General features: G+C 40.8%; 1 protein-coding gene across 1 annotated transcript; it reads right to left on the reverse strand.

The window, feature by feature from the left end:
* Positions 1-965: 965 nt before the first annotated feature.
* On the reverse strand, positions 966-22407 carry TSPAN7 (tetraspanin 7). Its single transcript, XM_068111819.2, has 8 exons — positions 22147-22407; positions 17682-17870; positions 10076-10150; positions 9741-9842; positions 6848-7003; positions 4011-4094; positions 1723-1794; positions 966-1615 (listed from the first exon to the last, which is right to left on the reverse strand). Exons 1-7 carry the CDS (start codon positions 22225-22227, stop codon positions 1726-1728), a joined length of 756 nt encoding a protein of 251 aa, XP_067967920.1. The 5' UTR covers positions 22228-22407; the 3' UTR covers positions 966-1615; positions 1723-1725.
* Between the last annotated feature and the right edge of the window lie 4492 nt (positions 22408-26899).

Below are 26899 nucleotides of genomic sequence, written 5' to 3' on the forward strand. Positions count from 1 at the left end.
TTCACGTGGGGTTATACAAATCGAACGCCTGAATTTTGAATTTGACACGATAGGTTTTCATTTGATTTCCTCATTCATACCCATGCTGTGTATTGTCAGTCATTAGTTTTGTAAATGTTCACTTTACTTGCAACTCAACCCAATGGGAGAAGGGGGAATCAGGAAAAAATATGAAAAGTTGTCAAAGTAAAAAAATATATATATATATATTTTATTAAACAAGTAAAAATGATTTTTAGATCCAATAGAATTTATAAATAAAAAAATTAAAAAAGGTTGAGTGGTTTGGCTTGCCCTGCTCGTGTTTGATTTTCCTTAGTATCCATAGATGGCTCTGTACATACAGTCCCTGCATATACCAGAGTGGAGTTGACATTGCCCTTCTGGGAATAACCAGACTTCATGCTCTGGGAGCAGCAAGAATCTCCCAAGTATATAGATGCTTCCTCTGCCGTGGGATTTTCAAAATTTAAAGGGATTTACTGCCTCCCCCACCTACTCCCCAGTTTGAATCACTTTCCAGCGACATATTTTTATTTTATCAAACCCTTGCCTTCTAGGATAAGGGTCAACTTGTAGTTTGGGAAAAGCAGTTTCATGCCATTTATGGCTTGAGCTTTCATTTTGGAAATATTTTTGTGCAGTGTTTGGAACCATTGTTTCTTTACAAACCGATTTATTACTTAACATGGATGAAACTTCGAGTTATGCGATAGTGTGCATTGGTTAAATAAATAATCATGATCCCTCGCACCAGGTTCACCATCTCGTGTCTTGCAATTTATGCTCCTTTGGGGCCAACAATAGTTGGCCAATAAAACGAATCTTCACACCTCAAACACCCCACAGCTGTGCTATTTCGTAGCCAGATAGCTATTAGTTGCCAGCAATGGCCGGTTGAAACCATGCAAGTTTGCACACCACTTCCCACCAAAGCTCATGGTTTAAAACCGATGACAAAGACAGCCATATACTTCATTTATTTTAAACATACATTAAACAGGGCAGATCAACAAAATAAATGAATTTGTTTCATTCATCCTTTGAATTTCCCCGCAGCGACATTTGAAAATTGTGAAAAATACGGTAATACTAGCGCAAAAGCTCACTGATCCGATCAAACCATGTGACGATGGCGAAGAGCTTCATTACACGGCACGTAGGAAGACACCAAGTGAGTGAATCTGCCTCGATTTAAAAAAAACCCAAAAAAAAAAACCCATCCAATTGCTTCTGCCAGCACAACTGGCAAATAAGCTTTGTACAATACAAATGCACATAAGCCTGTCCGCCTTCGTACTGGGGAAACCCATTAAAAGTACAGCAGCGACAACAAATGGATGACAACGGCGATATAAGCAACAACTGCAAATTATGGATACACGAGAAATTGTTTTAAAAGCAGGTGGACAGGCAGGTGCATAGAAGGAATTGGGAAATGGGAAGACAAAAGTAACAATGAGCCAAGGACACAGGATCCTTCGTGAACTTTCGACAAATATTTGGCAAGAACAATGTCAGATCAGGATGAATCATTCAAGAGTGAAAGAGTCATGCAAGCAGAAGATGGTGGATCATAAGCTGCGAGCTTCCTTTGATGCATCCGGTGACAAGCCTGCGTAAAACAGAAGGCCAGTTAAACTATTGCCGGAGGTCACCAGGTGCAATCTGCTGCTTGCGGAGCCAACCCAGGGCTTTGTGCAAATGGTGTGCTCAACTTGCCTTTCAAACAATCTCGTACTGATTTGAGTTGATGTGCTTGGCAAGACAGCAGGCAAGTATCATTCCAAAAACCTGATCAAAACATCAGTTAAGAGTATCCCAAACAAGACTGAGCATTTAACAATCAGCATTGCCGGGGTGTTCGTCTTCATGGCCACGACAGGCATTGGGTGGGTAACTACCCTCTTGTAGATACATTTTCTTTAGTACAACTTAACATGCGTTTGACAGGCAAAAATTAGAACCCGATTCTATTGTTACACATATCTGCATTCCAACCTTTGTTTTACCAACACCTAACAATGAATGTTATAGATTATATTACATAAAATTGCAGACGAATACCCTCGGGTTTGACCAACAATAGCAATCACACTCAAAATTAAATTGGATGAAAAAAAATTATGGATAAACTGGACTCCCTTATCGAACTATGATCAAGACCGCGACCGCCCTATTTATGTGATAAAATAAATTATTAAAAATAATTACAAATAATTTAATAAATAATTAAAAAAATAAAATTAAAATGTGATAAAGGACACCTAAGCACATGAGTCGAGCCCACGGTCTGAGGTGCACTGCAAATGCTGCCTCAAATTTGTCGTGGCTGCAATTGCTGCACAGAACTTGTGCATTCTTCACTTGTTGTTGCACTGTATTGGAAAACTGTACTCCATTTCATTTTTGGAAAACTACAACTTTTAACTTTAGTGTCACTGGTGTTCTGAGAATGAAGTTTACATTGAAGCTTACCTGTATACATGGACACTACAATCACCCCTATCGTCCCTTTTGGAATAGGTAAAGCTAATTCACAATACAAGTGACAACCTGTGACAAGAACCACACAATTCCAAAAACTGTTCATGACATACATTTTGTGTCCAAAAGTGAGAACGTTTGATAAAGCAACCCAATAAGGCAGAAATTCGTTTTGGCGACTACAAGTTGATAACACATTTGCTGCCATACAGTCGTGGCCAAAAAAAATATTGGCACCCTTGCACTTTTTTCAGATAACTCACAATTTTCTCCAAATATTTTTGTCAATTTCAACTTATTTTTAGTCTCCACAATTCTTTATTTCACTGTTGATATTACAGAACCTTTGTTTTTGATTCAGAACTTAATATATCCTTTTAAATCAGAAGATTTAAAAAATGGCATTGACAAAATTATTGACACCCTCAACTTAATATTTGGTAGCATAGACTTTGGACAAAATAACTGCAGACAAGCACTTCCGAAAGTCATGGTTGGTTCAACCACTTCAAAAAGAGGTACTTTACCAAAGGCGAGAAAAATTCAAATTCTAAAATACGTTTTTCATTTCATGATTGGAATTTTTGTGTATTGTAATACAACTGTCATTACCCAAAATAAAAGAAAAAAAGAAATGTGTGGGTATGTATATATATATACATATATATAAATGGGACAATATCTCACGGCTGTTTGGATATTCGTTCAAACTTTCAGGAATGCTTCTCCGCTGCAAATCGGTGTTGAACAGTTACCTCAAATGTGTTGCTTTTTTTTTTTCTTTTTCCAAGACAATCAAGGCATTGCACCTACAGACTCATGACTGAGGGGTACAAACAAACTTAAACCATTATATGAGAAATGAAAGGAACTGAACGAGCCATAATTATATGAATGTTCTTTTTTTTTTTTAAACATACATGACACGTACCACGTGGACGTATGATGTGGACTTCCACACCTCAAAATGGAGGCTCAGTGACAATGTTCATCAACAAACGTTTATATTATTGTAAGGACAAATAGACGAGTGACTAATCCAAAAAATACAACAGGATGAGATTTCAGCATCACAAGATACATTCTCAGACGGACAAACAGACCAAAGGTTTACAATGTCACAATTTTATAAACCTTACAAAGATAGATCTTTAAATATAACAAGACAACACACTTTACTTGGAATAATTTTATATTCCTGTGTTGTAGGTATTTCACATTTGGAAAAAGGCTCGTTTATGCAAGCGTAATAAAGACAGAGAATTGTTTTGCAATATGTGTTCTCTACCGATGCGATATTTTTTCCAAGTCCAAAAAAGACATAACTGAAACATTGATGAAATTCCCTGTTCGTCGAACTTGGGAACCATAACTTGTCATAATAAAGCTATGTACCTAGTTTCAGGTGAATATGTTAAAGGGTATGGGAAAAAAGTCTGAAAACCCACAGGCAAGATGGACAGACAGATGCATGGAAAGCAAACCCATAGTGTCCCCTCAGCAAAAAAAAACCCAATACATACCTGTGAAAAGGCAATACCAAAGGCACAACCAGCAATCACTGCAAGGTTGCTCTCCATAAATCCAGTTACGAGGCTGAAGCAGCCCTGCACAAGGGAGCCGTGTAGAAGAAGAATGAGCCTTCCATGGTACCAACAGTTCATTACACGATAGCAACTCAAAACTAAACTTTAGTCGACTACAAGTACCCATTCCACTAATATGCAAAGTTATTTTAGGCAACAATGGACAAAAACATGCTGCAACACGTATGGGTCTTATTGGACCACCTAACTGCTGGACTCATCTGCTTTCAGATTACCAACAATCTTTACAGGAAAATTACAAATCCATAGGCATGAACAATCAGATTATCATCCTTTACACTGAAAGCAAAGGTTTTCCGATTTTAACAGGCTGTCCGTCCCACACAGACTCAAGCCCACTGCTGCATATTGTATCCCCAGGCAGAACGAAAGCAAATCCTTCTGTATTGATAACCATGACCTGAAAGGCTGGCCTTCACTGCTGAAGGATTTGGGAGGGTGGAAACTATAATATGGAGTAAGGGTCGAGGGAAATGCAGGTCCATTTGACTCTGGCTCTCCATTAAAAGTCATCCACATGTGCTCATTTTATGTATACAGATATGACGATGCACAAAGATATGATGAATACATGAGGGAGGTACCAATCCTCTCCAATACATTTAAATAGAGAAAATAAAATGGGAGACGTTTGAATAATTAATATATTGTTGTGGTTTTGAGAATAAAGGCAAACCCCCCCCGCCCCCCTCCTCTTAGTTAGTTGCACCACAACATGTAGCCTCACTTAGTTCAGTTATTTCTTATTCAATGTTAAGTACAGTCTCCTTCCCAGTGTTAGTATGCGTTGATGCAGGTAAGTAAGGGTAGGCCTCATTGGGCCTGGAATGCCACGTGCTGGGCCTGGAACAAGTCTAGGAGGCCCAAGGGAGGAGCTAAAGGGGAGTGGCTGGCAAGCAGCGAACAGCCAATAGAGCTAAGGGGAGTAACTGATGGGGGGAGATCACGACACGTGACCCCCGGTGGCCAGTGGGGGCCTTTGGAACATTCTAGTGGGGCTCCGGGTGGATACAAGTCCTGCCCCGGACCCCCAAGCAGAAAAGGTGAGAAAGAGAGGTGTGGTCAAGTCTCTCGGTGGTGGACGTCTGTGCCGAGATCGCTCTCTCTGCCCCAAACAAAATAAGCTCTCATCGCTCTGTAGTCAGCGTTCTGCCCCTGCTCTCAGCTGCCCCTGTTATTAGTGCTCTCGCAGGACGATCTCTCCCAGGGCCGTATACTCCAACGATCTCCCTGCCTGGGCTCCCTGCACGTGCGCATTTGCCTTGTTAACTTCGGGACACGCTGGGCGGATTCCCGTGCATGCCCGACCGAGGCAGACGTCCCGGCTACGAACATCACAAAGGGGGACGCCCAACGAGCTGTCCTGGGCGAACTGCACGGAGCAGCCACTGTGGGTGCGTCCTCTTCTTCATCCTTTTCCCCACGTGAGTGAGAGGGCCCTTGTCTGGGGAATTAAGTTAAGGACGGTTAAGTTTCTACCCTGTCTCTCTTTGCCCTGATCATTGTACAAATTGTAATAAACCCGTGGTCTTTGCTTCCATTTGGCCGTTCACGTCTTTTCCCAATTGGCCTCGCATTGCACGAAATAAAACCGCTCGATCGGGTCAGTGATAATTAACGGCACGGGTTACGTGACACGCAAACAGCTCTGGCGTATCACACCAGAGTAACTCGTGCGAGGTTCAGTCCCCGTCCTCGGGGCGGCGTGTGTATCGAAGGTACTTGGGTATTTGACCAGAGACCCTTCCGCACGCTCGCTACGGGGTTGGCGGCTGGAATTGCTCAGCAATCCACCCCCACGAGTGCAAAGTGGGGAGCGGCCTCGTGGACTCGAAGGGGAGAACGGTTTAACCCCCCTTAGTATGTCGACGGGCTCGAGATCCGCAACAATACAGTAGTTGCTAGACCAAAAGCCACTTGAGAACAAAGTTAAAATACAGCATCAAGATCGCCAAATAAGACCAGCAGAGTACTGTATTATTTGGGGACCAAGCATATGAAAGACTTGGTCCCCTAAAAATAATAGGAGACCGAGTCTAGACGAGACTCGGTCTCCTATTATTATCCTTCTCCAAAAAATCTTAAAAATCTAAAATTCTCCTTTCTCAAAAAATCTTCTCAAAAATCTCCAAAAGCACAAATGCTGTCGATTCGAAACTTGGCAGGTAATTATCGACTAAACATGGTGTAAAAATGTTGTTCAAGATGATGTCATCAGTCATATGGTTTGGCCACCATGTTGCATTTAAGGTGAAAACAAGAAAAATTAAATCTTCGTAACCGTTCAACCAATCAAAGTGAAACCTCACGCATATGATCGAGTACCCATGGGGAATAGATGTTAATGGTCATAGGTCACGTGGTTTGGCCACAATCTTGGAATTAAGCAAAATATATATATATATATATATATATATATATATATATATATATATATATATATATATATACATATATACAGAACCACAACTGATCCAAGCCAAAATTTACAGCTATGATCGACTACCCATGAGAAAAATGTATTGAAAATGATGTCAGTCACGTGGTTATGGTGGCCATTTTGCCTGGAAGCCCATCACTGTTCACAGTTTTTATTATTATTATTATTATCATTATTATTATTATTATTATTATTATAATACAGGGCAAAAGACCAAATCATCACACAAATCACAAACTACAGCTTGCAGTTTTATCATTCTTGTTTTTACCCAAAGAGTGCTGTAAAGAGTGCAAAGTGTAGCACAACTTACCTTTTGAAAAACCAGGCTCCCAACGACTGTGCTGTTGTGCAGCCCACTTGCTGGACAGGCCTCCGGTTTGTGGCAACAGCTGGCTGGAACCCCATAAGTTTGCCCGTATACAGTTTCCTGCCAATCTGTATAGTTGGTCAAGCCACAACAATGGAGCTAAAATGCCAAGGAGGGGGGGGGGGGGGGGGTGGACGACAAGAAAAGGGAAGATTCTTCACAAATGATTATAATTGTCAATAAAACAAGTTTGCAGTTTCTGCACAATTACATTCTCTATACAAATATAATGGTGTCTGTCTCGAGCACTGTTAATTTTTTTTGCAGTGAGAAGAAACGGTTACAAAACATCACGTATAATCAAGTAGAATACAATTCTGCATATGGCATCCGAGTTTACTTACAGCTCCATTTATTCTGTTCAGCCCTGTTGAAAACAAACATTTCTCAAAGCGTTCACGATGTCAGATGATGTGATGGCGTTCCACTGGGCGATTCCTAAACTATATCAGTTGAGCTCATCAAGCCCAACAGTATTAGCGTGGTTTCCATTTATTTTTATATCGTGTTCATGGAAAAGCTACAACAGAATGGATCAGGACACAACAAAATGAAAAGAACAGAAGAGTGGAAGGGGAGAAAACTGCAGAGGAGAGGAGGAGGGCGACAAAGACAGGAAGGAAGAAGAGGGGGGGGGGCGACAACGGGATGATGATGGGGGGGGGGGGGCAACGATCGTTTGGTTTGGCATCATGCACCCAGTGTACATTCAACTGTAGGAGAAGAGGGGGGGGACACGACAACGACGACAGGAGGACGAGAAGGAGGAGGAGCTGCCGGATTGTGCAGTCAGGGTGTTGAATCACAACGTGCTGTCGCTTGGTTGCGCAATGCACCACGGACACATTTGCGAGCATTAGCTGATCGATGTTAAAAGTCATGGTGTCACTTGATAAAGTAGTCGAGTTATCGCTAGCACCAGAGCCAAATTACAAATTCCTGCCCGCTATCGTCAAACATCAGCCTAAATCAGCAGGCACACTTTGGCCAAGTGTGCATGTTCCACAAGGTCAGCAGCTTAGCATATAGGCCACAGACTCCAAATTTATGGGATGTGGAGAGAAAAAAGAAAAAGAAAAAAAAAAGTCTACATTCTGAAATTTCAGCCGACATGGAAACAAAACAAAGCAAACGTTCACAATGGCAAACTTGAGCAAAGGCATCTTCAAAAGGACGATATTAGGAGCGAGGTTCTTCAAGTTCCCAGTCGATGTCCTGAATTGTCCAACATGCTCCTCAAACTTGGTGCTGGAGGGTTTTCCGATACAAAAACTTAGCACACACCATGCTCCCAAAACTAAACCGCAAGCTTGTCCAGAGAAAATCACCGTCACATTGGTCAGACTTAAGTTCGAAGTAAACAGTCAGTTTGATATTATCAATGATATTTTGTCTGTCTATAGATATGAAAAAAAAATGAAAGTTAAATTTGTTCAGTTCTGTTTTGTACCGATTGTCACTTTTCAGCAATGCTAATAAAGGAGAACAGCTGGGAAAGCAGTACGGAGAATGGCAGTGAAACCAAAAAGCTTTACTGGGATTATAATTACTAGGGCATTGCCAGTACGTGGGTGCCCGTTCCTTGCCAAAAAAAAAAAAAAACGCTACCCGTACGCTCTACCCCGCCCGTACGCCCGTAAACAAAAAAAACAACGCTCTTCGCTTCCGCCCTTCGCTCTGACTGAATTGGGAGAAATAATGCGCATAAGAAATCGAATTACGTACCGTAATGGCGGTCAGCTCGTAACGCGCTCAGCTCCGCTCGTCTCACATCGGCCACGCCTACGCAACAAAGCGTTCTGTGATTGGCTGCCGGAAGTGAAGTCTTCACTGTCCGGAAGTTCGCAAATCGCAGTTACGATGAATCGTTTTAATTTAATCGCAGTTTGAATTCGTTTTAAAACATAGTTTAACGGCAACATAGTTTTCCAACGTGAAATAAATGAATACGCTGTCAAATGTGCCGTCCGAGGCAGAGTCTGATCGCCACGTTCGGCACACGTGATAGCTCGCTGCTCTGATTGGTTGAAGCGTTTTTTGGACATAGCTCGGTAAGTACTTGTCCGATTAATTACAAACCTTGAAAAGGCACATCCTCGGGTCCCCAGCAATATACCTGGCAAGTTTAAAGTATATCGGACCCGTGGTTGTCGAGAAACAGCGGTCACAGACAAACACACAGACACACAGACACACAGACATTACTGGAATTATAGATAGATATAGAGTTCATAGTAGGCCAACCTAGACCACCGAATGTCCATGCTGGCAGTGTGGAACAAGACTCACTAGCACCGATCGATTTAAACAAGTTTCTCATCGCCTTCAAAATGACATGCCGTCATGTTTATCATCATAGCATGCCATTCGGCAGCCAGGTACACAGACTGTAGGGAGAGCCGTTCAAAATAATAATGGCATCCAGTTTGGCATCATGCATCCAGTGTACATGCAACTGCAGCTATAAATGTGATATTCGGTTTCATAAAAATCTGACCGAGTGGCTGAACAGGCCACGATTCAAGCTTTTGATTTGTTCGACAATCTTCCTGCTGAAGGCTAGTGTTGATCAGTCAATGGATGGGTACAATTGGTGAACTTAACAGAACATCGATCGAGGTATGCTAACCGCTTTGGACAGCAAGGAGAAGCTTACGTTTTGGCCGTTTGCCCCTTCATCGGACCAAAATAAAATTCCCGACGAAGGGTTAATGCCCGAAATGCCAGCTTCTCTTTGCTTCCCATGGTGGTTAGCATACCTCAATGAAATTCTGTTGATCAGATTTAATTATTTTGGGAGTGTGACCACGTCGGTAAAATGAAGGGCAAAACTTACATTCTTCTGCAGATCATCCACAGCTGTGTCGGTGTTGCTTTGTGAAGATCCCTTGTAGCTGTGGATTGCTTTTGAGAGGTTCTCTCTGAATTGGCCCTTTATCTGCAGTCAAAAACAGATCTACTGTAAAATATAAACATTGTTTGCCATCTTCAGAAAAATTATAGATTACATCTTCTTCTTTATCTTAGGTTACTTTTAATGAAAGGTCCAAGAAATGAACACTTCTCAGCCCAATTTACATGTTCTTACAAGACACACCCACCCCAGTTTCATACTTTTGATTAGTTTCTAAATTCCGAAATCATCCCAAGCTCCCTCCCCAGCCAAGTTACCTCATGGCGGAAGACAAAGCCCGAGATTCCAGCAACTATCTCCACAAGGAAAACCAGGAAGAGGAACAAGGCATACTGCACACCAGCACACAGAAGATTGAAAACAAGTGTGCCAAGATAAAGAACGTCATACAGGAAAATGGTACATGAAAACACCATTACAGGATTTTGAATAGTTGAGATTTTACAGAAATGGAGGAATGGACAGTCTTGTATCAGGGAGGTTTGGAAATGGAGAATACATTCTCTGCCTCAAGGTGAAATTAATGAGACAGCACATGATATGATATTGTGATAGGACTGGCAACCAATAGCTGCAGTTCCCAATATAAAACAAACAAGAAGGGCACTCGGTAGGGCACATACCTCCACCAGGCTCAACAGTTTACGGTTTGTATGGCACCGATAAGCCCGATCTGGATCCGGACCTGAACCAAAATCTGATCGGCATGTTCTTGTCACTACTCATCCACAAAGTTTTGTTAACATCCGTCCGTTTTGAGATATCACGCAATCTAATCGCTTGTGGCCCCATCTCAATGGTGAGGAATCACTTAAAATTCGATTTCAATTATAGTTTCCAGATCAGGATCTTCACGAAAAACAAATCAATTCAACCCCGTCACACCTCCAACCTGTCCAAAGTTTAGTTAAAATCCATCCACAACTTTGAGATATAATGCTCAAAGACAGACAAGTAGGGGGAGGGGGAAGGGGGCGGTGTCATTCCATCTCACATTTCTCATACGTGTCAAAGTTCGGTACAAGTATGAAAACACAAGATCTGAAGTTGTTTGAGCCAGCTCCCAATATTAAGGGGAATCTGGCCACTTCTAGTTTTCCTGTTGCCGACTGCAACGCACAGACCACACCCATTCCTATTCCTATAAACCCATTTCCCCTGACAATTCCAAAACTATCTCAGTTGGACTCACCATACCTGGTGTTCAAGGTGAACTTTTCATGCAGCTTCTGAATCTGCAATCAAAATCATGCCAGCTCAAATACGCTGAGGTGCTGGCAGATTCCGTGTGCTTGCGTACCAAAATGGTCCCGACCTACTTTACCAGATTCCAAGATTCCAGAAGACCTCAGCTTGGACATATATAAAAATAAAAAAAACAATGAGTTTTGTCTCATTTTTCAGTAATAGTCAGGTTCACTATGTTAAATATAATTTCTTTCACAATTTTGGGATTAGCAAACCTGTACATTTTTGGAATCTTCAGAGCATGGAGAATCTGAAAATCAATGTTGGCATTTGCACAGACACCTGCATGGCCGCCATTTTGGATTTTGAAAATGGCCGCCATAAAATACATATTTTGCGCGATCTCGGCTTCGTCAACCTAGAGACTTAATTAAATATGCTAATCCTATGTTTTCTGGGTCAAGGAATCCAATAAAGGCCTCAAAATAGTGCTCAGGATTATAGAAAAGCAACAAACAAAGGTAATTGAAAACCATTGTCTTTATATTTGTGATAACTGTATTACATAATACATGATATTGCAAGTCCTTTGAAGTTATAGGTTGTTATAGGAAGTTATAGGTAGTATCAGATTGAACTATAAGTCCGATACACAGGATCTACGAGGTCTATACCGTTCAGGAATATGCTTTTACAGATCTTCATCACCGTCCTGAGTGTCATTTTCACAAAGGTGTCTACGCAAATGTAAACATTAATTTTTGGATTCCTCATGCTCTGAATATTCCAAAAATGTACAGTTTTGCTAATCTACCAAAATTTTGAACGAGTCTATAAGAGACTTTTGTGACCTCCTACTTTGTGTGTTTAAATTATCGTGTGTGCCAGGATGGAGTTCAGGGTTTCCATTGGGAAACCACACAAGCCACTCTGTATCCATTCACAATTTATCATCAATCTGAAGATTCAGCTACCCTTGAATGTACAAGTGCCTGTATCACGAGTGATGACCAAGATCACAACGTGATAATGGTTCAAAGGTCATTTATGTCAAGTTTATAACTGAAACTATCCAATTCAATCACATCCACTATTTCAGTGATGGGGCAGCTACAGTCATGTCCAAAAATATTGGCCCCCTTGCACTTTTTTCAAATAAGTCATTATTTTCTCTAAAAATAAGTTTCAATTGACAAAGGTATTTGGTCTCCACAATTCTTTATTTCACTGTTAATATTACAGAACCTTTGTTTTGGATTCAGAACTTAATATATCCTTTTAAATCAGAAGATAAAAAGAAATGGCATTGACAAAATTGACACGCAAGACAATATTTGGTAGCACAGACTTGGACAAAATAACTGCAGTCAAGCGCTTCCTATAGCCATGAATGAGCTTCCTACACCTCTCTACTGGCAGTTTGTCCCACTCTTGTTGTGAAACCTGCTCCAGTTCTCTCAGATTTGAAGGGTGCCTTCTCCAAACTGCTGTTTTCAGATCTCCCCACAGGTGTTCAATGGGATTTAGATCCGACTCATTTCTGGCCACTTCAGAACAGTCCAGCGTTTTGTCTTGAACCATTATTTGGTGTTTTTTGAAGTGTTTGGGTGTCATTGTCCTGCTGTAAGACCCATGACCTTCGACGGAGACCCAGCTTTCTGACACTGAGTTGTACATTGCTCTCCAAAATGCCTTGGTAATCTCCTGATGCCATGCACACATTCAAGGGTACCCAGTGCCAGAGGCAGCACAGCGACCCCAAAACAGCACTGAACCTCAATGTTTGACTGTAGAGAAGGTGTTCTTTTCTTTGAAGGCTTCATTTTGTTTCCTGTAAACAGAGATGATGTACTTTCCAAAAAGCTCCAATTTGGTCTCATCTCTCCACAGAACATTCTCCCAGAAGGATTTTGGCTTGTTCACTGTTCAGGTTGTTTTGGAAAACTCCAGTCAGGCTTTCTCATGTCCCTCTCTTAACAGTGGGGTCCTCCTGTTTCTCCTACCATAGAACCCTCTGTCATAGAGTTGCCGATGGATGGTGCGAGTTGAAGCTGTCTTATACCCAACCTTGACACAATCACCTTGAATCTGTTGGGCAGTTGATCGAGGTGCTTTCTCCACCATTTGAACAATCCTCCGCTGCAATCGCCGATAAAGTTCTCTTGCGGCCACATCCAGGGAAGTTGGTTACAGTGCCATGGGCCTTAAACTTCCTGATAATTGTGTACGGTGGACAAAGGCACATCAAGATCTCTGGAGATGGACTTGTAGCCTTGATTGTCCATGCTTGGCTACAATTTTGTGTCCGACCTCAAACAATTCTCTGGTTTTCTCTTTTCTCCATGCTCATGGCGGTACACACAGTGATACAAAACAGCAGAATGACTCCTTTTCTCTATTCAAACTGGTTGTACGAGTGATTTTTATATTGCAGGCACCTGCAACTCACTCACCACAGGTGAGTTCAATTCCAAAGTAAAGGAGAATCACCTGCTTGAAATCGAATGATTTCTAACAACTTCTAAAAGGTGCCAATAATATTGTCCAGGCCATTTTACGATTCCTTTATGGAATAAGCTGAGATCGTTTTTTTTTTTTTTGTTTTTTTTTGTTTTGTTTTGTTCCACTGCAAACCAGAGAAATACATGTTGGATACCAAAATATTTTTTAATTTCAACAATTTTCTGGAAGAAATGGTGCATTAATTGAAAGTACAAGGTTGCCAATATTTTTGGCCACGACTGTAGTCATTACAAGAAATTCAAAAGTTTTTGCAATCTATGTCTCCACCAGTCAGACTATGGTATCACAGATGACTGCAATTTCTTCACTACCATTCATGGTAAAAGTCCGTGTGACGGGATTGGTGGTGCAATCAAACATCTGGTCACACGTGCTAGTTTACAGGCAACTGAACAGGGGCAGATTCTGACACCATTTCAGCTCCATTTTTGGGCTAATGAGCATGGTTCTGGTATAAAGGTAGTCTTTCTTCCTTAAGAGGATGTTGCTGCCCATGGTTCAAAGATTGAATCGAGACTGAAAAATTCCAAGACAGATCCAGGCACACGGATCAATCATATGTTTATACCAGTATCCAAAGATGACATTTGAATGCAACGGCTCTCGAGCGACAGTCAGCACAGTCGTCGTGGTTGGTTTAGCTGAATCCACTGCGATGATGAATTTCCAAGTGAACTAGAACTGAAGCCAGGGCAGTATGTGGCTGTAGTGTACGATAATGAATGGTATGTTGGCTGCATTTCAGAAAGATCTGATGAACAGAGACATGGTCAATTTCATGCACACAAGTGGACCTCCCAATAAGCTTTCATGCCCAGTGAGAAGGGATGAATGTAATGTCCCATTCGATCATGTACTGTGCAGGGTTCCTGTGTCAACTTCAGCAGCCAGTAGTGGCCGCTGTTACAAGATTGAACAAGTGACAATCAAAGTCTTGAGATGCTTTGGACGACACAACGCAAGAAATCTGACTGTCTTCTGGTCATGTTAGGGATCTGGTCATCTTTTGTGTGCATCTTGAAAATGCTATCATGCTATGCAGCACTTTCAGAGATAGAGGTGCAAAGCTTTTCGGTTTTTCCAAGATGCACCCGTACCGCATGACCTATGGTGTCATATTGCCATTAAAATATTCTACAGGAGGAGGTGCACCTGTGGTGAAAATTTCCTGTCAATCGGACCAACGGTTGAAGAGAAAAGAATATTATTCTGTGCGGACAAAAACGGAGTGCGGCGCACGATACTTGCAAAATCCGCCCCCCCACCCCCACCCCCAAGAAAAAAAATTTCCATCGATACAGCAAATTGGCCATTTCATCAAGATTAAAATTGACAATCTTGATCAAAGCTCAGGTCAATAGGAAGAAAAGTGACGATTTTTCAGATGAAAAACGATGATTTTGTAAGGTTGACCTTAAGTTGACCTTTTGACTTCAAAAATAGTTTCCCTATTTAGTGACTCAATGTGCAAATGCTGTTCAATTTTCAAGTCAATCGGATGAAAATTGGATTTTAAAAACTTGGCCTATGTTGACCTCAAAAATACTTGGTGGTTGAATTTAGTGACCAGATATGCAAGTCCTCTTCAAATTTCAGGTCAATCGGATGAAAATTGAAGATTTAAGAAATTTAACAAAATTAGTGACCTTTGGCCTATGTTGACCTTTTGACCCCAAAAACAATAGGCTTCTTGCTTTTGACCAACTTAAGTTTCATGAAGATCGGTTGAAAATTGTGACCTGTACGCTGGTGACAGAACCACAACCGCAACCGACCAATATACTTGAAAAATCTTCGATTTTGCAAGTAACAAAGACAAGCAAACAGACAAACAAGAAGACGTCATGTGGAGCACGATACTTGCAAAATCCGCCCCCCGCCCTCCAAGAAAAAAAAATTCCATCGATACAGCAAATTGTCTATCTCATCAAGATTAAAATTGACGATCTTGATCAAAGCTCGGGTCAATAGGAAGAAAAGTGCCGATTTTTCAGATGAAAAATGATTTTGGAAGGTTGACCTTGAGTTGATCTTTGACATTTTGACTTCAAAATAGTTCATTTCCCAATTTAGTGACTCGATATACAAATGCTATTCAATTTTCAAGTCAATCGGATTTAAAATGGCGATTTTAGAAATTTGACCTCCAGATGACCTTTGACCTCAAAATCAATAGGCTTTTCAATTGGGACGACCTATACAACTTGAAGTTTCGTGAAAATCTGTTGAAAATTGTGACCTGTAGGCTGGTGAAAAAAAAAACAACCACAAACGCAACCGACCAATATACTTGGAAAATCTTCGATTTTGCAAGTAACAGACTCAAATGCAATACCCTCTCCTCTGGCGAGGGTAATAAACCAAGACAGCCGAACAGCACAGTTAACTGGATGGTAACAGTTTCCATGGCTAGTGTTGACATGTGCAGTCTCAGTCAGGAATACAAGATGAACAGGAGAGCCAATGATGTGTGTGCGTGATTTTCCTGAAATGCCTAGCGGCATGACAGACACGGCCTCAGACCCCTCCCCGATCCGGTCTTGTTGTCGGTTGCTGCACGGTTCTGGCAGGGTGTACCTCTTGTCATCTTTTGCGTGCGTCTTGAAAATGCACTCATGTACGAGGTAGCACACTTGGCTACACACTTTGTAAAACCTGTGCTTGAGGCTTGATATGGCACACGTGTCCTCCATGTTGAGGTGCGATTCAAGATGCATGGTTGGAAGATGGGAAAATAACCACGAGACCAAGGATAACAGGGAATCCGACTAGACATCCGATTCTGGTCCATGCGAATTGGGAGTTTACAAACATTATGCAGACTCATTGACCGACAACTACTGAAGTCCCAAATAATTTTCTTAATATCTTGTAAACATGAACAGCAACAGTCTTCCATTTCAGCCATTGCTGACATGACAGCACTTGTTTTTTGTACTCTGTCAAAGCGTCTTTGGGCTTCTTGAAAAGCGCTATATAAAATAAATGTATTATTATTATTATTATCATTATTATTATTACGCATCCAATAGCAGAATGTTTCCAAAGAATTATTAGAACAGTTGGCAATTATTTGTTCCCCAATAATAAACCTTCATGTGCTTTTAAATACATTTTCCTGAGTACGTGATGTAATAACGACGTGGCTCCTCAGAGGGATGACAGTATGGCCAAGAGGTATGCACACCCCATCTAAGCTGTCTAGCCAGAGTTTGAATCCCGACCTAGTTTTAAACTGTCAATCCCGGTGTTTCACAGGCAGCGCAATTAATGTGCGTGATATTTCTCGGATGAACATTCAACAGGGCATCCCGCCCACCACTAATAGTTGGTGGATGTCAAAGGTCCCACGGTGTCCTTCACAAAGAATAGGCAAACTATTCCACATTCCTGAACAAATTCCAACTCTCACCTACAGTGAGTGCATCAGCAGCACAGCTGCATCCTCAGCCAACGATGCTACATATGAAAGAAGAATATCTTCTGAGCCTAGATTCAAGTCTAAAAATAGGGTTGTTTTTTTTTGGTTTTTTTAATTTAAATAGACCAGCAGTTCAACATTCCTGCAAAAATCCTAAAACTTCATAATTATGATAACCAACAAAACATAGCATAACGTGGACAAACCATTTATGATGAAAACTCCATATCAGGACAATGAAGGTACGAATAAAACAAACAAGAAATATGTCGTGCATTAGCACGATACTTGAGAAACCCCTAAAATAAGTTGTTGGCCTATGATGACCTCAAAAGTAATTGGTGGTTGAATTCAGTAACCTGGCATGCAAATCTTAAAATCAAGTCAATCAGATGAAAATTGAGGATTTTAGAAATCAGGCCTATGTTGACCTTTTGGCCTATGTTGACCTCAAAAAGTTTGGGGTTCAATTCAGTGACCAGCTATGCAAGTCCTCTTCAAATTTCAAGTTAATTGGATAAAAATTGAGGATTTTAGAAATTTGGCCTAGATGTTGACCTAAATATAATTTGTGGTTGAATTCCGTGACCAGATATGGAAATCCTCGCTGAAGTTTCGTGAAGATCGGTTGAAAATTGTGACCTTTCGGGGACCGACGGAAACAGAATAACGCACAAGACGAACCAATATACTTGAAAAATCTTGATCGTCACAAGTAAAAAAAGCCATACCAGCTTGAGCATCCATGGGCTGCCCTTGCATGTGGCCAGGCAACCAAAGAGGCCAAAGAGGAGGATGGTGGTGCCCGTGCCTATGAGAACATATGGAGCCGTTGCATTACCTTCAGCAACAAGGTCCACATAAGGACCAAGGCTCAGCTTGCCCCATACTCCAACAGCCAGGAGGACAAGACCAGTGACCTGTTGCACAAATACACATTAGGGATCACATTCGGGATCACATTGTCAAAATCCATTCAAGAGGTTAAACCAGTCTAGACGGCCAGAATTCACCAATATTTTAAAGTAGGTAGTAGTAATAATAATGAATGAACAAGGAAGTGAACAGCACGCACGGTGGGTGATGGTGCAGGGGAAGGTCGTTTCATTAGTAAGAAGGTGAGACTTGGCACAAGGTCACTTGGTGAAACAGGAATGCAAGTTGGAATTTCAATAATCCATTTTAATTTCACTTCCTTAGCTTCGTTCACATTTTCTGATTTTAGAAATGCTCGTCTTGAAAAAAGTACTCCTGGGTTATCTGGCATCAATTTATCAAACACATCAAGCAAGAAACACCAAAAGAAAAGAAAACTTCATCTTAGTACAGCCATTCATCCACAAAAAGCAGCTCAAATCCACATTGGAGGAATCTTCTATAAAATGTTACATAAATATCAGGTTTTGGCAATCTATCTCCTTACCCATATTCACCAATACAATTTCATCAAATCGCAGGTAAACAGAAAAATTTTCACTTTGAACAGGTAGCAATTTGACATTTATATTCTAGCTTAAGCACTTTATCAAAGCCTTCATGTTAACCCCGCTGTGTGAAGCTGTGGCTGATGCTCTGCGAGGGATGCCGACAACATACGAAGCCAAAGAGTACAATATAAACTTTTATTAAAATAAATTAATAAAGCTCTCAACATCTACTTTCAGTGAAGATCTTCAAAAGGTTCTTCACATGGAATGTCTATTGTAGCCCTATCTGAATAACAAAACCAATCGACACCACCACACTCCAGCTACAGCAACAAAACCACCACTCGTACTCAGACCAGCCACCAAAGCTGGTCTTTAAAATCATACACCAAGAACACCCGAGCTGATGTGTAGAGGGCACGAGGGTTGGAGGGGAACACAATGGTGTTCAGAGCTGTTTACTAGCCAAATTCATTACCGTTGGAAGTCAACTATATAAATAAAATAAATAATAAATAAAAAGATAGCCTAGAGATATGAACATTCACATGCCAGCTGTCTAGCCTGTGTTCAAAACAGCCTGGCTACAAACTACCTACTACCCTGTTTTGCAGGCAGGATGATTCACCGAGTGATTCACCATCGGATCGACGTTAAGCAGAGTGTCCGATCTGCTGCCATTAGATCCCACAAAGTTTGCTATGAAGAGTAGGTGAGCTATTGCCGACATCCTGAATTTTTTTTTTTTTGATATTAACAAAGTCCCACCCTGATGAGCACTCGGAAGGCAAAAGAAAACTACCCATTGTAATCCTTGCCGTGGACCAGAAAGATCCATCCAATTGTACGATAAAAATTTATTTTTTGAGAACCAAAATACAATCAGAACCAAATATTTATTTTATCCAATATTTTATTTTTGTAATCCTATTTTTATAATATTTACTAGCAGAAGTACCTGGCATTGCCAGGGAGGGGAGGGGTGGGGAGGGGAACGGGGGGAGGGGAGAAGAGGGGGGGGAGGGGGAGGGGAGGAAGGAGGAGAGGGGAGGGAGGGGGAGGGGGAGGGATGGGAGGGGGAGGGGGAGGCTTTGTGAAAATTGTGAAAAAACGCAATCGCTTTTCGCTCTGAATTACGTGCGAACGCGTAACTGAGTTTATGGCGGCAAGGAACATCACGTGATCGCTCTGAGCGAATCGGCACGCTGCTCTGCCACCTGCTCAGATTCCGTGTATAATATTCCTCGCTGAAATGCACCGAGGTAAATATGAATAAAAAATATGGATCATCAAATATTTTGAGGTAGGCCATGTTCTTCCCAAGCTCAATGGCCATGTCTATGCCAAATATCAAGCACGTGAGCCTCTCCGTTTAGGAGTCTATCGGTATCACACACACACACACTTTTATATATATAGATAATCATTTTTATAATCCTATTTTTATAATCCTATTTTTATAATCCTTTATTTATAATCCTATATTTATAATCCTATTTTTATAATCCTATTTTTATAATCCTATATTTATAATCCTATATTTATAATCCTATTTTTATAATCCTATATTTATAATCCTTTATTTATAATCCTATTTTTATAATCCTATTTTTATAATATTTATAATCCTATTTTTATAATCCTATTTTTATAATCCTATATTTATAATTCTATTTTTATAATATTTATAATCCTATTTTTATAATCCTATTTTTATAATCCTATTTTTATAATATTTATAATCCTATTTTTATAATCCTATTTTTATAATATTTATAATCCTATTTTTATAATCCTATTTTTATAATCCTATTTTTATAATATTTATAATCCTATTTTTATAATCCTATTTTTATAATATTTATAATCCTATTTTTATAATCCTATTTTTATAATCCTATATTTATAATCCTATTTTTATAATCCTATATTTATAATCCTATATTTATAATCCTATTTTTATAATCCTTTATTTATAATCCTATATTTATAATCCTATTTTTATAATCCTTTTGTAATTCTATTTTTATAATATTTATAATCCTATATTTATAATCCTATATTTATAATCCTATATTTATAATCCTATATTTATAATCCTATATTTATAATCCTATATTTATAATCCTATATTTATAATCCTATTTTTATAATCCTATTTTTATAATCCTATTTTTATAATCCTATTTTTATAATCCTATATTTATAATCCTATTTTTATAATCCTATTTTTATAATCCTCTATTTATAATCCTTTATTTATAATCCTATTTTTATAATCCTTTATTTATAATCCTATTTTTATAATCCTTTTGTAATTCTATTTTTATAATATTTATAATCCTATTTTTATAATCCTATTTTTATAATCCTTTTGTAATTATATTTTTATAATATTTATAATCCTATTTTTATAATCCTATTTTTATAATCCTTTATTTATAATCCTATTTTTATAATCCTATTTTTATAATCCTTTATTTATAATCCTATATTTATAATCCTATTTTTATAATCCTTTTGTAATTCTATTTTTATAATATTTATAATCCTATTTTTATAATCCTATTTTTATAATCCTTTTGTAATTCTATTTTTATAATATTTATAATCCTATTTTTATAATATTTATAATCCTATTTTTATAATCCTTTTGTAATTCTATTTTTATAATATTTATAATCCTATTTTTATTTTGGACTAAATGTTAATGCAGGTTATTTTACAAGCCAAATGCCTATAGCAAAGTCTGTTAAAATTCTCACTTTGGTCTATGATCATGATCAGGGGTGTGTTCGGTTACCAGCTAGCGCTTCCCACGCCGGCCGTTCCTCATCGGTTTTGATTGCCTGCTTAAGCTACTTAGCGAGCGCTCTACAAGAAACCTGGTAACTGAACACACCCCTGGTATAACCACATTGCATTCTACTACATGACATGAATAATTACATTTGAATAGAATATTATAAACAAATTCAGAAAACAGTTATTTATATAGCAATTAAGTTTCTTTGGTAACTCGATTAAAGAGAAAATCAGTAAACAACAAACAGGCTTACATACGGTAATAGAATATTAAAAAAAAAAAAAAAAAAAATTACAAATAAATCTATACAAGACAGGTGCGTGCATGCGTCACCATTTCTCAGATGGCTTAACGGATCTTAAAACTCAGTTCATCAGTCGGTGACGGGGAGTGTATTAGGCAAGGAATATATATATATATACATGTATATTAAAATTTTCGAAAAAAATAAAAAATAAATAAAAAGTTCGATATATATATATATATTTTTTTTTTTTTTTTTTTTTTTTTTTTGTTCTATGGTGCCCGAGTCCGAGCCCTTGTAGCTATAGGAAAGGCAATATTACATTATCCCCAATTAGTGTGCGCGCATACCACCCTCCAACAGCGAATATAATCATATGAATTTTCCTTAATGGATGTAGGTAGGGGAGTGTTTCCGGCACCTACAATAAAATCAAAATAAATAAATAAAGATTTTTTTGTTTGTTTTGTTTGATTTCTTCAAAATGTCAACATGATAACATCACCGGGCAACGCCGGTTACTCCTGCTTGTAAAAGTATTAATATTTGATCGTAAAACACGAATACAAACCAAGCAAACAGCGATAAATGCGCGAATCAGTACAAATAGTACAAAAGGTAACAAATGAATGCACTTGTAGGTTGTGTTTTAAACTTAAAGATAAAACAATAAAGATTTTGTAAATAACAATAAGGATACAATGGACGTGTGCACGAACCCAGAACACGAAGCTGTAGAAGATGAGCAGGGTCTTCAAACATCCGATCACCGGCTTCGTCTGAAGTCGCCGCGACGGCATCGCCGATGGTGTGTGCGAGAGATTGCTTCAACAAACCGACAAACTCGCACAAACAAAGGAAGGTGGGAAGGAAACCTCGTCCTCTCACTCGCTCAGACTTCGCACCCAATACTCTGGGAATAGCGGGACGTGTGCACGATGACGTCAGAAGCATCCTCATCGCCTCATTTTATTGTGCTCGGTTTATTGTTTTTATTTTCATACCTTTACAGAAACCTGTGAACATCATGTTGGTCATTTAAAGATATCAATATTTATGCATATATGTATATATATCTAAATGAGAGAGAGAGAGAGAGAGAGAAAGAAAAAAAGAGAAAATGGTTCTAACCAATGCCCTAACATATTGAATTCGTGCTTATACACCGCCCGCAACATAAAGGACATCGATGTATGTTATGTCTTCGTTTTGCTTGAATTTATTACCTTGTCAGTTCAAGAGTTATATAAGAGTTAATTAATTCCATGCGATACAAACATCCCTCTTTAACTCAGGTAAGCACGACAAGCTGCACATGCTGCAGGTAAGGGGTAGTGAGACCATTCATTATATTAAACAATATGCCTTCGTTCTATTTTTATCTACCGCTTCGGTCCATCCATGTATGATGAAATCCTTTTTACTTTTTATAGTTTGTATAATTATCTCACACGGCTCATGTGTGTACATTAATTACAATCAGAATTTGACCTTATTATATCGTATTAACATGAACGTCATTATGACGTGATAACAAAGACACGCCCACAAACACGGGCCGTGGTTATGATGTCATTTGCACAGATAGATCCACGTTGCCAATCGACGCCGCACTCCTACCGCGGTCGTATATAATAAAGCCGGCCATCTCCAAAACTACAACCATGACGTCTCATTACACTTTTATATACACTGGCGTGACTCCGCGCACCTCACCACACGTCGTTTCAGAGGGATAGGGATAGGCATATTTGACCATTTCGGTGTCTTTTGGGTCTGCAGGGTCTTTTGGGTCTTCAGGGGCTTTTGGATATTAAGGGTATTTTGGTTCCTCTGGGTCTTAAAAGGCCTTTGGGGGTCTTCAGGGTGTTTTGGGTCTTCGGGGTCTTTTGGGTCTTCGGTGTCTTCAGGGGCTTTTGGGTCTTAAGGGTCTTTTGGTTCCTCTGGGTATTTAAGGGTCTTTGGGTCTTTTTAGGTCTTTGGGGTCTTTTGGATCTTCTGGGCCTTTAAGGGTATTTTGTGTCTTTGGGGTGTTTTGAGTCTTCGGGGTCTTCAGGGTCTTTAAGGGTCTTTGTGGTCTACAGGGTGTTTTGGGTCTTCAGGGTGTTTTGGGTCTTCGGGGGTATTTTGGGTCTTCTGTGTCTTTTGGGTATTTGGGGTGTTTTGGGTCTTTGGGGTCTTCAGGGTGTTTTGAGTCTTCAGGGTGTTTTGGGTTTTCGGGGTCTTTTGGGTCTTCGGGGCCATTTGAGTCTTCAGGATCTTTTTGAGCCTCAGGGCCTTCAAGTGTGTTTTGGGTCTTTGGGGTGTTTTTTTTTTGTTTTTTTTTGTATACAGAGTCGAGGCTCGTGAAAGAGCTAACATTTATCAAACAAACAAATCAAACAAACAAGCAAACAAAGAATATAAAAAGGGGAGCGGTCGACAATATGGGGAGAGAAGGGGAGGAAGCACACAAACACAACATTTGAGAACAGGGACATCGGCAGATGTTTTTGGAGGGAGAGGGCCTGGGGGGAGGCAGGATAGGTATAAAACGCAAGGACACCAAGGACTTCCAGGAAAGAAGTCAAAAGTCACCTCAAAAAGTGGATTTGGGGTGAAATTAGCAGGGGGTAGAAAAGATCAAGGTTTTGGATTGGGGAAGATAAGAGATGGTGGTGAACAGCCGTTTTAAAGACCTGGAGGGAGGAGTGGGATTGAAGAGAGTGAGGGAGTTTGTTCCAGAGACAGGAGAAAAGAGGAATTGAAGGAGTGAAGGTGAGCAGAGAGTCTTGATTTTGGCCTGTTTAACCATAAGAGGTTTGCAGGCAGATCTTGTGCGACCTGCAGGAATATTTGGGGGACAGAGCCCAGAGAGAGCTGGGGGAGCAAGGCCGGAGAGGAGTCGGTAGAAGACGGAAAGACCACCAACCTGCCTGCGGTGATTAAGTGAAAGGCCCTCGGAGATAGCGTCATCGCGGGAGATTCCAATGATTCTGAACGCTTTGGTTTCAACAGCGTGAAGACGAGCTAGGTGTGAGGCAGGAGCACCAGCCCAGAGGGGAGAGCAGTATTCCATTGAGCTGCGGATGAAAGCCTTGCATGTGGTGAGGAGCTCAGGTGTGCCAAGGAAGGACTTCGCACGACGGAGGATGCCCAGTCGGCGACTGGCTTTGGAGGCCAGCTTGGAAATGTGGTTTTCCCAGGAAAGATCATGGCAGATAGTGAGACCCAAAAGCTTGAGTGACAGAACTTCTTGGAGAGGATTATTCAGAAAGTAGATGGGAGGGTTGTCCAGTCGGTCTTTTCAGAGAGACATCGTAAGAGTGTGGGATTTGTCAGGATTGAAAGACATGTTCCACTTGTTTGCCCAGTCTGTGATTTTGTCCAGGTCTGCAGAGAGTGAGGAGGCTGCAGACTGCCGATCTGAGCGATGAGGAATGGAGCAGCAGAGAGTGGAGTCATCAGCAAAGAGATAGAGAGGATTTTCAAGAGAGTCAGAGAGATCATTGATGAAGACCAGAAAAAGCACAGGGCCCAGAACACTGCCTTGGGGAACTCCAGCCTGAACAGGAAGAGGAGATGAGAGCAACCCATTCAGGGCCACACGTTGACTACGACTAGAGAGGAAGTCCACCAGCCATGCGTGGAGATTTCCATGGATACCAAAGGAGGAGAGTTTGGTGAGCAGAGCGGGGTGCCAGACCGTATCGAAAGGCACGTGATATGTCGAGGGAGACAGCTCTAATTTCCTGTTTGGCATTGAGGACCTCCATCCATTGTTGAGACAGCAGAAGCAGCATGTCCAGAGTAGAGTGACCTGGTCTGAAACCAAATTGATGATCAGAGATCAAGCCATTGGAGAAGAGGAAAGATTTCATATCCGAAGCAATGATGGATTCCATGACTTTGCTGATAATTGGGAGAAGGCTGATTGGTCTGTAGTTGCTAGGATCGGTTTTTGCACCTTTTTTGTGCAAAGCGGTGATGTTGGCTGATTTCCAAGCAGATGGTAGTTGACCTTGAGCAAAAGAGAGGGCGCCGAGAACAAAGAGAGGGAGTGAAAGAGCGGAAGAACAGGATTGTAGGACCCGTGGTCTGATGCCGTCAGGTCCAGTTGCAGAATCAGAGTCGAGGGTTGACAGAAACTTTTCCACCTTGTCAGGAGGAAAGGACACGGAGTCCAGGAGCAGCTGGGTACGACTGGGTATGGTGGGTACAGAGAGTGATGGGTTTGGGACACAAGATTTGGAGGCAAACACAGAGTTGAGGCATTCAGCTTTTTCACGTGCGGAGTCAGCTGTGTAGCCGTTTGAGGTAAGGGGGGGGGGGGGGATGGAGGGGGAACAAACACCAGAAACAGATTTGACCAGACGCCACCAGGATTTGGAAGAGGGAGACAGATAAGAGAGTTCGGTCTTGAGAACGGAGAGATATTGTTTCCTGGCTCTCCCGAGGGTGGACACACACTTGTTTCGGGCTTTGTGAAAGGAAATGAGATTTCCTTCCGTTAGATTTGCTTTCCAGGAGACGAAGGCAAGTTGTTTCTGGGCAACAGCCTCACCACAAGAATCCGTGTACCATGGATGGGAGGAAGGGTATGACAACTGAAGACGAGATGGGATAAATCTGTGCATGAGAGAGAGCAATTTACTTGGGAAGAATTCCCAGGATGAGTTGATGTCAGAGGTGGTAGAGATGGGAGACCAGTCCAGATGATTGATGGCTGCTTGAAGTGAAGACGCTGTGTGCCAGTTGGCCTGAGTGAAATGCCAGACTCGTCGACGCTGAGCAGGCTCCCTGAGAATGGTCAGAGAGATGTCCACTTTAACAAGCACATGATCAGATGATCCGATTGGAGCAGAAGAAGAGCAGCAGACATTTTCAGGGAAGTTAGTCATAACCAAGTCCAGAAGAGAAGATGCTCCGTTGACTGAGATCCGGGTCGGGAAATTGACAGATTGTGTCAGTCCCAGTGAGTCGCAGAAGTCCTTTGCTGAGGAGCCATGGCTGGTGAGAGAGGTACCCACACCCAGCCAACTGGCATGGTGACAATTGAAATCACCACATATGAGGAAGAGAGAGTTGGGATGAGTAGATAGAAGTTGGTCCATATTATCAGACAGCGAGATGTAGATGGAGTCATCACTGTTTGGTGGACGGTACAACACACATATGAACAAGAGGTGGGAGCAAAGGGGAAGCCGTAGCCAGAGGTATTCCTGGGGGTGAGGTGGAGAGAGTGCAGTGCAGGGCGAGTGAGGAAGAGAGTTTTTGATAAATATAGCAACCCCACCTCCAGGACGAGGCTCAGGTCTATCATACCGGAGGAGGGAGTAACCCGGGAGAGATACTAAGGAATCAGAGACATCATGAAGGAGGAAAGTTTCTGTTAAGCAGATCACGTCTGGTTTGACAGAAGCAACCTGTATGGAGAGATCAGTTAACTTTGAACGAAGGCCCCGGATGTTTGAGGTCCATACCGTTAATGAA

Source organism: Myxine glutinosa, chromosome 4 (assembly GCF_964187855.1).
Source record: "Myxine glutinosa chromosome 4, kmMyxGlut1.1, whole genome shotgun sequence".
NCBI lineage: Eukaryota > Metazoa > Chordata > Myxini > Myxiniformes > Myxinidae > Myxine > Myxine glutinosa.